General features: G+C 46.9%; 1 protein-coding gene across 1 annotated transcript; it reads left to right on the top strand.

The window, feature by feature from the left end:
• The first annotated feature begins 5,386 nt into the window (after nt 1-5,386).
• Nucleotides 5,387-13,189, top strand: LOC131264436 (uncharacterized). Its single transcript, XM_058266739.1, is given in 4 exon segments — nt 5,387-5,483; nt 5,937-6,483; nt 8,564-11,563; nt 12,694-13,189. Coding segments are annotated over 4 exon segments (3,726 nt in total). The 3' UTR covers nt 12,776-13,189.
• The last annotated feature ends 607 nt before the right edge of the window (nt 13,190-13,796 follow it).

Raw genomic sequence — 13,796 nt, 5'->3', positions numbered from 1 at the left:
CTCTACCGAACCCATCTTGAATAGTTCTGCCACCAGCCCATCGCTGCCAGCTGCTTTGTTCTGTTTCAGCTGCTTGATGGCACTAGTGACTTCGTCCAAGGATGGTGGGAGCACATCGTCATCTACCTCCTGGCTAATGTGCTGCTCAATTCTGCCTGCGCCGCTGCTGGACTCCCCTAATTCCACTCCGTTCAGGTGTCCGTTGAAGTAGCACTTCCACCTTTCGATCACCTCTCGCTCGTCCGTAAGAATGTTGCCCTCCTCGTCACGACACATTGCGACGTTTGGCGTGTAGCCGCCTCGTGTCTTCTTCAACATCCTGTAGAACTGGCGAGTTTCCCCCGACTGAGTTAGCTGCTCCTACAGTTGTTCATCCGACTCCTCGAAGCGGCGCTTCTTGCTTTCGAAGAGCCGGGTTTGCTGTGTCCTCAGTCGTTTGTAGTGTTCCACGTTCTGACGGGTTTCGCGCTGCAGCATTCGGGCGCGCGCTGCGTTCTTCTCGGATAGTGCCCGCCTGCACTCGTCATCGAACCACTCTTTCCTCTGGTTACGTGGCTTATGGCCCAGTGTCTGCTCGGCTGTGCTGCTGATGACTCGCTCCACCATACGCCAGTGGTCATTGAGGGACATTGTGGCGGTAGTGATGTTGTCCGGTAGCGCTTCTCCAAGCGCTGTCGCGTAGCCCTCGGCAACAGCAGGTGTTCGCAGCCGATCCGTGTTTAGGCGTGGGGTAGGCCGGTGACGCAGTTTGTTGACAGCGCAGAGCTTCTGCCGTAGCTTCACCATAACCAGGAAGTGGTCCGAGTCGACGTTTGCGCCCCTGTACGTACGTACGTCGATGATGTCCGAGAAGTGCCTTCCGTCTATGAGAACGTGGTCTATTTGGGAATATGTCTGCTGTGGTGATCTCCAGGTGTAGCTGAAACGAGGTTTGTGCTGGAAGAAGGTGCTATGGATGTTCATGTGCCTCGAGGATGCGAAGTTTATGCGCCGGAGGCCAATGTCGTTGGTTAGCTGGTGGACACTAAAGCTTCCAATCGTAGGTTTATAGGCCCGACCTTATCATTTAGGTCTCCGATAATCGTGTTGGGGGCAGCGGTCGTACTCCCTCTCGAGCTGTGTATAGAAGGCGTCTTTGTCGTCATCGCTGCTCCCAAGATGCAGGCTGTGCACATTAATAATGCCCAGTTTGAAGAAGCGTCCACGTATCCTCAACCTGCACATTCTGTCGTTGTTCGGCTACCATCCGATCACACGCTTCCTCATAGCACCTATAACAAGGAACGCCGTACCGAGCTCGTGCTTGTATCCTACACTCTGGTAGATCATGCAATCGCTACGGTAGGGGCGCTCCGAGACTCCCTTCCAGCTAACCTCTTGAAGTGGTACTATCTCGAAACCGCGGGCTCTCACTTCCTTTGCGAGTATTCTGGCAGCGAGACCAGCAGTTCTATGTACCGAGTTTCCAATCGTAGTCCTTTTTCCGTTGCGAGGGTCTGGCATGATTGGTCCAAATCGGTATTTCTTCATGATGACTGTTCGTTGCAGTGATACAGGGGGTGGCTTGCAAGGTCTCTCCCCCCGCCTCCTATCTCTTCGGTGAAACAACGCATCCTAGCTGTTTTAAGTCCCGTAGGATGCCAGGACAGGGTGTACAGCCGGTCCTAACATGGAGAACAGACGATCGGGGAGGAACTACTAGCAAGTAGCAGTCCATTCCACCTCTCAATTCAGCTTTGCCGCCCATCCGCCCAAGGGGGTGGGTTTCCCCGTGTACTCAAGGTTGAATATTTAAGCGACAAGTTACCGTTCTGTACGTATTGAGTAGAAGTTGAGGAGGAGAGCCTACAATAGCCTTCAGGAGGCGTCGGATCGAACCCTTTACAGAACTAGTATAACCATAATCTTTAATTTAACGAGACATTCAAATCAAACGATTCACACAACGGCCTTTTTTTAATAAGGGTTCGTCACATTTATTTTACTTAAAATACTAATTACTTAACTAATATCACAGTTATAAATAAACTGTCTACTCCCTTTTCGAGCTCTTTTGGTGCCCCCACACAGCATGCACCTACACGGTAGAGCTGTGTGGGGGCGAGCATCTGGCTATCGAGCATTTTTTCCCCTAACTAGATGTTGCCCTTATTGGGCCGCATTTGCGAGTGCTCGCCCACGCTGGGCTTGGCCGTCTTCACGTCTTTGCCTCCGATAAGCCCGCTGGCGGGCATTTCGCTGGTTTCGTTGGGCGTTGTTGAGTCCTATCTCAGCGTCCTGCTGTGCTGCTGTTGCACCCTGCCGATCCGGCGCTGCGTCGTGATACCGAAGTAGCGCCACGTTACGCGCCATCGTCGCCGCGTAGATCACGGGTGGCGACGCTGGCGTCTTCGGAGCCGCCTGATTTTGGCGAGGAGCTGCCCCGCTCTCCGCCGGAAGTCTCACGTGGTGTTCTCGTCCATGGCCTGGATTCTGGCCCGCAGCGTCGGGTCGCCAAACCGGCTCGTCCTGGTGCGATCCTAGGCCACTGCCCGCGCCGTCGCATTACGCCTAGCGGCGGCCTAGCGCGTTCTGCTGCTGCACCGCGCTCGGCGTTCCAAATCCGCTGGAGCTCGGACATGATCAGCCTAGCCGCCTCATCTATGCGGTCCCACGACTCCTGGCTGTGAAGCAGGTGCTCGTTGATATTCTCTGCCGTCACGGCCTGCAGCTTGTGGCCGGACAGCAGTCGCTCCCGCACCTCCGCGAACCGGGGGCACTGAATGAGGACATGCTCTGGCGTCTCGTCGGTGCCTGGGCAAGCCGGGCAACCCGGGGATCGGGTGAACTTCCTGGAGCATAAGTACTGACGGAAAAATCCATGCCTCGTCAGCACATGGGACAAGTGGAAGTTCACCCGTCCTTGCTTCCGGGCTACCCACCGCTTTACGTCCGGGATCATCTAATGGCTCCAACGAACGAATCTGCTCGAGCGGACTGAGTCTCGTGCCAGCGCGTCCCAGTCCCGCTGCCACCTGAGGAACGTTTCCGCTCGCTCCTCCTTTCGGATCGCTGCCGCCTGTCGTTCGTCTCCGCTCATGGCAGCGATGGTCCTCTTGGATAAGTTCCACGATAGGCGGCAAACCAGCTACGACGGTGGCGACGTCGTACTTAACAGTACGGAAAGTACTAGCCACCATCTTCGCTGACCGGTTGTGGACCTTATTTAACTTGCGTCGATTAGTCTGCAGCTCCGTTGCCTTCCACCACACCGGGGCAGCGTATCGCATGATGGATGTTGCGACACTGGCCATGGTGCGGCGTCGAACGCTAGACGGCCCACCGTGGTTCTTCAGGAGGTATCCCATCGCCCTGTTGATCTTGGTAGCCTTCTCGGTGACGATCTGCTCGTGGAAATTCCACGACAGGTGGTCCTACACTTGGACGCCGAGGTACCGTATGTGGCGCCGCGAATGAAGTATTGTACCCCCGACGCGTACCGGCACCGTCAGGTGGCCCCGCCGCAGGCTGCTGATCATCACTATCTCCGTCTTTTGCAGCGCCAGAGACAGCTGATGTTCGGCCATCCACCGCTGTACGAGAATGACGGATTGGGTGGTCAGCGATGATGCTTCCCGCGGCATCCGGCCGGGAACCGTGAGTACTATATCGTCGGCGAATCCCACGATCTCCACCCCGGGGGGTAGCTGCAAAGACAGGACACCGTCATACATGGCATTCCACAGAGAAGGCCCCAGAATGGAGCCCAGTGGAACGCCTGCCGTGATGTGTCGGGTCACCGTCCCGACGCTCGTTGTGTAGTGAAGTACCCTGCCGCGGAAGTAGCTCCCAATGATGTTCAGGAGCGAGTCCGGAACATCCTTCTCCCGAAGCGCCTTTCCTATCCTGGTCCAGCTGGCCGGGTTAAAGGCGTTGCGCACGTCCAACGCGACCACCATGCAGCAACGTCGGTCGCGCTTGTTGGTGCGTTTGAAGGTCATCTCGCGCCTCCAGGCCTTCACCACCTCCTGGATCGCTTCCACCGTTGATCTCTCCTTACGGAAACCGTATTGCCGAGGAGAAAGGCGTCTACCGTATGGCAGTGGGGCCTCCAGATGGTCGTTCAGGCGATCCCTGACTATGCGTTCGAACACTTTACCGACAGTGTCGACCATGCATAGGGGCCTAAAGGATGACGCTTGGCCCGGTGGTTTCCCGCCTTGGGCAGCAGGACTATTTGTATCACCAATTGCATACCTTTTAGTTATGCTCCGCTCACAAATAGTGTAGCCACGACAGCGATTACGGCTGGAAGGGCTTCATTTGGGATTTTACCCAATCCTCTTCAATAATAATGTCATATTAATTTTTCAATCTATCTTCTTTGCTTCTAAAGTTCAAACAAAGTAGTTTAGGACTGACCTTTAGCGAACCTGTTTTTGGATTAGAAGTAGAATAAATTAGTTAATTTTGGTAATAAAAATTCCCAAACATACCAACGAAAGGTTTCGCATAAACTCGAAGCTCTAGAACCAAATCATATCCTATACAAATGTTGAAGGCAGTTCGTGTTGTGATAGATTTTCCATCATTAATAAACAAATTAAATAGTATCCAACAATCAAAGAGAACATTGAGCATTGAGAGAATTTGCTACAATATGCCGAGTTCCAGGCATGTAATAGATCTCATATTTAAGGATTTCAAAAACCAGTGACGTATTGGCTGATAAAGGTTGATCGTCTTCCCGCGATTCAAAATTTAAGGGCTAGTTATTTGATAACATTCGCAAGCCAGTTTTGACATGCATCAAGGACGTGATGATTTCCATGCTGAACGCAATGCCTTACATTTGCACCACTATCTGGTGTTCGAAATGACTGCAATCTTGTCTCAGCTACTCCTAATCAGTCTTTGAACTCGCAGGATTTGTGTAATTTCTCGTATCATCATCCAACTTTTTCTGAGCAACCCCCCACCGAGGAGCGGGAGAGACGACTCAATGCGTTTGCGCGCTCGATCCGTTTGTACATTTACGAAGAGGGTTTCGAAATTCGCACCAACAGTAGCAAATGCCTAGCTGTACTCCAAAGGAGAGCGCTTTTCCAAAGTGGTTTGCATGAAAAGATTGAAAAGATTTCCAGCAATGTGATGTGCTTCCGCTTTTCAGCCTACCTGTGTGAATTGTGGTGTGATCCAATTTGTGTTGAATGTGTTCACATCTGAGGGTCAGGTCCCGGGACTTGTGTAGCGCTGAAAGCAAGTTGTGAAAAGACGTTGGTTGCAAATCGGTGGTGGTTCCTGCCCTTTTGGGGTGGTACCGAGTTCACGCGAAAAAGTGTAGTGAGGCTTTCGACGTAGTTGTCGTTGACTTCGGGAAAGTTTTGACAAACTTACTTAGTGGGCCATGGTGAAAGGCGTTCGTGCAAGAAACGGTGCGGACCCGTACGGACGGTGGCTTTGGTATGGTGCTGTACTGTTGCTTCAAGTTCCCTCTACATTTGGTAGGTACCTGTTGTGTTTAAATAACATAAAACACGTCACAGCAATAAGAGGAATTGTTCCTTTTCGGAGTAAGTTAGGCAAGAGGGTCTCTCGGTTTGGCAAAAATAATGATTGCTTCTTGTTTCACTGGTTCGTTATCTGGTCGCATGCAGTGCCAAATTGGAAGTTCTTTCTATTAACAAAAACGAATCTGAGGTGCAAATGCTAGTTATATATATTTCCAATACACAAAGTGCTGACTTAGCTGAGCTACTAATTTTATTATTCCCTTCCCTTCCCTTTAGGAGCATATGGAAACGTGGTATCGCTACCTGGAGAGTGTAGAGATGTGAACGGGAAAAAAGTGGAACAAGGTGAAAAACGACCCGCAATTTCCTCTGCTCATCTAGTTAAAATCACTTTTCTAATTTTATTTTCTGCTCGACCGACACGTGTTACATGTTCACGCACAGATGCCCACTACGTCCCGCCCGGTTCGGATACTTGTCGATTGTGTTTATGCGATAATGGTCACCCGAAGGCGTGCAAGGCGGTCCTATGTTCGCCGCCGCACGACTGCAAGTCCTTCCAGATAGGCAGTTCCTGTTGCGAATTCATCTGTCTGGACGATACGCTTGGCAGTACGCCAGACAAAAACTACGATCTTGGCATGTGACTAGTGGCCAGTGGAGCAATTGTCACGTTTTCGCTAACGCTGCTATTCTTCGTCATCAGCCGATTGCGGCATCGCAAAACCCGCGCCCAGGAGGGTCGCGAGGTGATCGATGACCCATCGCAGCGCAATTTGGTGAGCAACGTCGGTTACATCGGTGGCAACATTGGCTATCTTGGTGGGGGCACGATGAACATGGACTACTCCTACGTTGACCACGCCGTCGCGCCACACTATCAGCTATGGAAGCCGCCCGGTGCGTACTATACGCGAGGAGAAGCTCCACCGCCGTACGAGGAGGCCATAGCGATAGCTCACGCCGAGTCACTAAGCTCTTGCACTGTAAGGTAAGCTTTAATCAAAGTTTATTTATCTAATAAGACTACATGGGAAAAGTGTTTCTATGACTTTGTATGGTCGAAACTGGTTGAGCGCAATATTGTGAAGAAGTTCATCTAACTTTTGCTCTTGTTTACCAGTTACTCAACGGATCTTTTCAACAAGTTTTAATTTGATCTCATTCCGATGGATCTTTATAGGATGGAGGAAGCTTTATGTTATTCGTCACTTTTGAATTAGCCTAATGCAATGGCATTGGCTACCAATACCCTTGAATGCATTAATATTGCAAAGAACATTAGTCAGTAACATTGAGATAAAGCCTCAAGTTAAATTTATAAAGGTATGGTTCATTATGGGAAGATTTCGGAGCACTGGATTCAGTTAAAAAAAAAACACAATGGGACAGAGTGAGTGTTGTATAAGAAGGACAAAACAAACTTCTATTATTCAAATTTACTTACATCTGAAAACATTAGACCATTTTTGTATTCCATTGTCATTGTATTGGCAAAAATCTATTCCGGTCCGTGACTCAGGTAGAGTTTCAATCGATTCGATAGTCTTGGCATCGAACTCGCTTTGGTTGATCAAAATGCTGGTTTTTTATGAGACTTTCTCCAACAAAAAAATCTAGATATGTCACATCTCTTCAAAGCAATTAAATTTTAATGAAAGCATCTACACAGCCAGAGTTATTGAGCATCTTTATTATATTTAATCAGGGACAAATTTATGTTTTATTTCATGTCATTTCAGTTTATTAATTTATCTGGTCTTATGGCCTACATTAATCTTATAACTAGACTTAACAATTTAACGCGAACATAACGTAAAAGACGGTTGACCGAATCCGCAGTCATATTCATATCCAAAGTTTTTTTATGGATTGTAGAAGCGTAAGAACCGATCCCATCCCACCATAAGTTTTGAAAATTGACTGTTACTCATTATCAGCACCATCAACCATGGTAGAAGTCCGTTTGACAATAAATTAGATAAGACTTAAAACAATATGAACACACTTTTGAATTCATTCATTACTGATAATTATCTTACCTAACGGGTAAACCATGTATGAATACCCAACCAAAATGGTAGAGCTTTGAACACCAAATTTAATCTTGTTCGATTTAAAATATACGACATATCCAGGGAAAACATAGAAAATGCGTGTATTTACACATACATTTTTGAACATTGTGAATTTTTTATGGGTCTAAAAAATATTTAATGCAGCTTTGTTTAAGTTTTGAATTTTCTAAAGTAATTTTAACATTAGTTACCGATTCGTAAATATATAAATCGATCGATACTCATACCTAATCTATTGCACCGATATGGCTGCATAGTTTTTTAGCAAAGACATTAGGGTTAAGGCTTTATTTAAAAAACACGTTTCCATCGAGGCATTTATTTACTAGATTTTTTCCCTTTGTGTATGTGGATACCTCATGTGGGTCAATCCTCTAGAGCAGGGGACGGCACACTCGTATTATTTTACTATATCATGGTTTTACTAGGGTTCTCCCAGTTTTTTAAAAAGCTGATCTTATCGAAATATGAATATTATGAAACATTTTTTGTTCCGCAATGCTATCGACAATTGTATTCTTTGAATACATTCTTTTGCCACCAGAATTTGGACGAGTTTCACGACTCGTTGAAATTTTAAAACAATCAAGAGTAAAATGCGATAGCAAAATTCAAATAACAGTCCATGAAAATGTAGCCTGGTATTGAACACCTAATACAATAGTTTCAACGTACCCTTTTATGAAGAAATGTTTGGTATCGTAAACAAATCTGATAAGAATTGTTCTTTTATATGTTCTTTTCGAATTTAGTTTCAAAAAATTTCTTACGAGCTCTCTCTTTCTAAAGAGCTCTTACCGGGGAGGGTTCGGTTTCAGTTGCAATTCGAACCTATGTCACTATACTTAACATTAAATAAATTGCACTATACTTAACATTACATTGTTCCACCAAGAGTTATTTTACGTTCATATTATATTCGAAATTATAAACATAACGACTTAACTTATAACTTATGCGATATATTTCCAATATCATTCTTCAAATTCGCAGTGTGGCTACGTCTACTGCCCGCAATTTTCCGCTCGGTATCGTACAGGACGCGGACAGCGTATCCAACATTACAGCAAATACAACCAATCTGATCAATATAAATATAAACGGTAACTCCAACGCCGGCATTGGGAACGCCGAAATTGGAAGCATCGGAAGCAGCATTGGGCGCAGTGTTGCTACCATCACCAGTGACGATCCGCCGTTCTTGACATCCACCGGAGGCAACAGCCGTTCGGTCGGTGGCGGTGATAACAACGACACTAACGGTGGTTCTATTATGGCCATGTACAACCACCACCACCACCACCAGGGTACATCCGCCACCGAGCACTGCGGAACGGACAACGGCAACGAAGACCGAGCTTCCGGTGATCACCCGGTAGCCGTTGTTGGCATACAGCACTGCGGTGGAGCTAATTCTTCGACGGCTCCGTACGGCGATGGCAGTGAACTGTGTATGAGCTCCAGCTGCGAGCTGAACATGAATGCACGCTGCAATTTCATCCAGCATGACACGGCCGCTGGCTCCGTCGGGGGCTCTTCCCATGGGCCGGGAGTGTTCGGAATGCTGCCAAAAGACGACCACTGCCCGCCGATCGGAATGATGCGGCAGTCGAACCGTCAGTCGATGGCTGAGGATAAGATCAATGACAACGTCCACAACCATCGTCATCGTCAGATGATTTCTGCCGGCGGCGGCAATGGAGGCAACATGCACCAGCAATCCAGCTCGTCGCCACTGGCTCCTTCCCAGTCATTCATGCAATCCGTCCCAGTGCCGATGATGTTTACCGATAACAATTCTCCCGGTGGTACCGTCAGTGCCGTCACTACCAGTTCCGACGACGGCATGTTCATGGCAAAGAACCGCATGACGGGGAAAAAGTATCATCGTACGATACCGCGACAGTTTTCAATCGTCGATCCGATCATCAACCCGATCAAGACGAACACGTTCGTAGTGGCGGCGGCGGCAGCAGCCACTTCTTCTTCAGCTTCATCGTCGACACCAATGACGCAGCACGCCACTAGTCGGGAGTCGGGAAAGCTCGGTTCGCATCGAGTGAACGGTACGGGAGGAAGTGTTACACCGACCGGCAGTGTCAGTACGGCTACATCGACAACGGAAATGAACCGTGGCGGCAAGCAGTGCCACTGTCCGGTGCAGCATAAGGCGATCTTGACGGCCTACCAGCCCGTCGGTTCTGGGCAACCGCCCACCGGTTCGTTGTCCGTAGTCGAGGCGGGATACCGAAGCCAGGGAAATGACCAGTCACGCAGCAAGCAACCGTCTTCCGTCAATGGCGACCGTGGAGCGCATCTGGCAGTTGAAAGAAACGCTGGCGGAGGTGATGGGGGTAGCTCATCGGCGAAGAGCATCTCTGTTCCGGCACTCGGTACCCAGCGTTACCAGCATGAGAAGGACTATCAGAGCAACAGCTTGTCGTTTGCCGGTGCCGTCGGTGGTGTACACAGTGGAAAAAGCCTCAAAGCAACGCACAACCACCAGCAAAATCACTATCTGCACCACAATGCTCATATCGGTGCCACCGAATCGAAGGCTTCCGGCGTGGGAATGGACGAACTGATGAATTCCCGCCAGCATGGTCTTTCGTCGACCGATGGCGACGATCGTTCGGTGCTACACAAGAAGTCTTCATTAGCCGTGGGTTCTGGTGGAGGTGGAGGACCGATAAATCCGATCCTTCCACCGAAGGTGAAAAAACATCAGCATCCACATCAGCAGCATCAGCAACAGCAGCATCAACAACACCAGCACCAGCAGCAACCACAAGATCAACCCACGGTACCCCAGCATGGCCATTCGGCGGGAGGACAGTTATCGCAGCGCAGCGGTTCTATGCACCAGAAAAGGATATCTTTTCTTGAAAGTCCCAGCACCGGCGGCCCCGGATCGGTCAGTAATGGTGGAGGTGCGAAACTGAGCGAGCACCGTAGATCACCCGTACCGCCAAGCCACGATGGCGTTGTGGGTACTGGCGGGGGTGCACTGAAGCTCGCTAGCGGAGCCGCCACCCCGGGGAACGGTTACTCCAACTCTTTGCCGAGACATTCCTTCACCACCGCTAGGAGCTACGAGCAACGCAAACAACGTAGTATGGCATCGGCGGCAACGTACGGAGATCGTGTAGGCATCTCTAAGTCAAACCCAAGGCATGTCCGTTCCGGCGATGGTTTACCGCTGCATGAGAAATCTCCGTACGATAGCAATACGCTGCCCAAGAACGGTTCAAGCGCAAGCGTCGGGCGCAAGACTAGTCTCGTGACCGAAGCGGTCAACCATATACCCTCGGTAATCAACATTCCAGTTCCACCACCGCCAGCAAACGTGTTCGGGTTGAGAACCAACTCTCCGTCGTCGATCGGATTGTCCAGCGAAAGCGGCATCATCAAACAGCAAGGCTGTAATGACGGTGGTGGACCTTCGTCCACCGGAAGCTCAAAGCATAGCTCGACGTTGACGTACACTATGGCGGAAAACGGAGGAAGCAACAAACGAAAGGGTGCTGGAGGACGAGGAGGATCCGGTGGAACAGCAGGAGATGGAGGTGACGGTGGCTCTGGGGCGAAAGGATCCGCACCAGTAGCGGGAAGTGCAGGAGGAACAGGAGGAGCAGGTGGGGGAACCCTGAAAGGCGACACTGTTGCGGGCTGCAGCAACACCACTAAGCAACCGATACTACTACCACTGCCGGTACTCATGACGACGATCACAAATTGTGCCAATCCACGGGAACACGTGCTACCCAACGACAACAGTCTCGACGAGGACTACTTGAGCGAGTGTGAGAATTGCAAATCTTCCAGTAACGCACGATACTACCTGGATTTGCAGGACAACAGCAAAGTGAGCGCACCGGTGCAGGAAACGATGACACTGCAGCGAAAGATACCGGATAACGCGGAAGAGGAACAGCAGAACTACTACCGGGTGTCGTCGACTTTGCCAACCAACACGAGCAAACGCAATGCGCCGTAAGTATTTTGCCAACTATCTCGTGCGTAAGTAGGATATATTAAAGTAAAGCTTCGGGTCTCGGCAAACAATTACTAAAAAGACCCAGGTGATTAAAAGGAAACCGAAAGCACGGGCCGGATACCTTAAACGATGATTTAATGTTTTCAAAGTAACACTCTGTTAAATGGAGTATCAGCTTTCTAACTATTAAAGCTACATAAAAAGTGGTAAAAGATAAAATATTTGAAATTTTATCGTAAAACTTGTTTAAACATTTGCATACTTATTTTTGCATTTTTTAAGATGTCATAAGGAACACCTCGGACAAGAATTTTAATCCTCATTTTTGGCAAGGAAAGAAACTAAATGCTTTTTGGAAGAATCGCATTTTAGTTTTCTTACGGGCCGGATAAAATCAGTTGGCAGGTTGGGCTTTGCCGACCCCTGGTTTATACGGTTGACTTTGTCAGACGAAAAGCTGGTTTCGGAGCCACATAAGCGAAACTGTTTACACGACGATGCACGGGGAATTGTCGGGGGTGCGTGGTTCTATCTAAATTATGTGATTTCATGGAAAATATTCATTAGCGTGTCTAATACAACATATAACAGAACAATCAGAATAAAACAAATTATGTCTGAATTTATGTAAGGTATCGCTACTTTAGTTTAAGCTATATCAAGTTTTGAAATGATATTCTGCAATCAAGAAGACATTAAACAAGTATTGGAATATGTTACTTAATGAATACTAATAAGAATTGGATACGTGAGCTTTGCAATCTGGAATGTGTTAGGTTCGGCATTCGAACCCACGTTTTCTGAATACTTTAACTCATTGGCAGCTGAATCCGTGGAAGCTTTTCATAATTTAAAAGATGATAAACATCCTATTTTGTTATATGAATCAAAAAAATATTTTTTTTTTAATTTTTTTACATTTTTCGAACTAGAAATATTAATGCTGGCATGATTAACATACTACACGACTGTTTATCGTGTTACCCAATTTATCGTAGATCAATGCGAACCTTATCGCAAAAAAAATGAATTATCATAGTACATACACACATTCAGTGCATTAGTACTGAGTCAAATGAAAAAACTTTATATGAGTTCATTCCAATAAAGTATTTTCTTTTTCCAGGGTTGCCAATAAGGATCGCGTTGCTTGGTTCTCTACCATACCGGCCAGCTCCTCTTCCGACGACGAAGAGACCTGCGAGTAAAGCTTGGTAAAAAACGAGTAAAATATTTAAATGCTGGCAAATTTGGTCCCTTTCTCAACGACGCCGATTCTGACAATGACCAACCAACCAATAATGGCAACACAACTTCTTTATTGAGAGAAATCGAGGTTACAATCTAGTTATGTGTGCGCGATCCGTCGGAATAGAGCTAATTATCCGATAGAAGATTCGAGACTAAATAGAAAAACTAACAAAAAAAAAAAAAAAGAAACGGCACAGACACGCACACACGAATCAATCAGTATTAATTTTTAGCAAAAGTTTTATTCTCTTAAATCCAAACAATATTTAAAATGTTTAATTGTAACCTGCCAAGTTGGTACGTGTCTATTTTTGTCAAAATTCTAACAGGAAAAAGGTAAATAAATATGAATTCGAATATAAATGAAACTAGTTCTGGTGTTTGATCACTCAAAACGAATGCAATCAATGTATTAATTACTTACTCGGCAAACCGATGACTGGTTCAGGATGTCTTTTAAGCTCTTACGAACAGCGGCTACATTGGGTGAAACAATGGCCTATGGCTAACTAAACTCGCGCAGAATGGTCACAAAACAAAAATAAGAAAACACTGCCATGTTCAATAATTAACAATCTTTAATAGTTATGACAACATCAGTAATTATTACAGTAATTGTAGCAATATACGTAACAGTTACAATAAATATAAATTAATAATTATATTGATAAGTTATAACATTGTCATAACAATAGCCTGCACAATTATAAATTATATGATACCACTATGTATCCTGTGTTTATGTTTGTGAATACTATGTTTGCGAATGTGTGTGGCTGAGAACCCCCTTAAAAGAAAAATGTGTAAAATGTTTTTCTTATATGATTAATTTGAATAATTTATACACTTCTAGATACGGGTTGATCAATTATATAAATATAACACCACTTGAATGTTATTTGAAGATTTTTTACCGACTAACTTTGTGTATTGTGAGTTTCTCGTTTTTTTACAATATATGATAAATATGGCTTGATT

Source organism: Anopheles coustani, chromosome 2 (genome assembly GCF_943734705.1).
Source record: "Anopheles coustani chromosome 2, idAnoCousDA_361_x.2, whole genome shotgun sequence".
Lineage (NCBI taxonomy): Eukaryota > Metazoa > Arthropoda > Insecta > Diptera > Culicidae > Anopheles > Anopheles coustani.
Note: the sequence above shows the minus strand (reverse complement) of the source record. Positions and strands in the feature narration are given on the sequence as shown.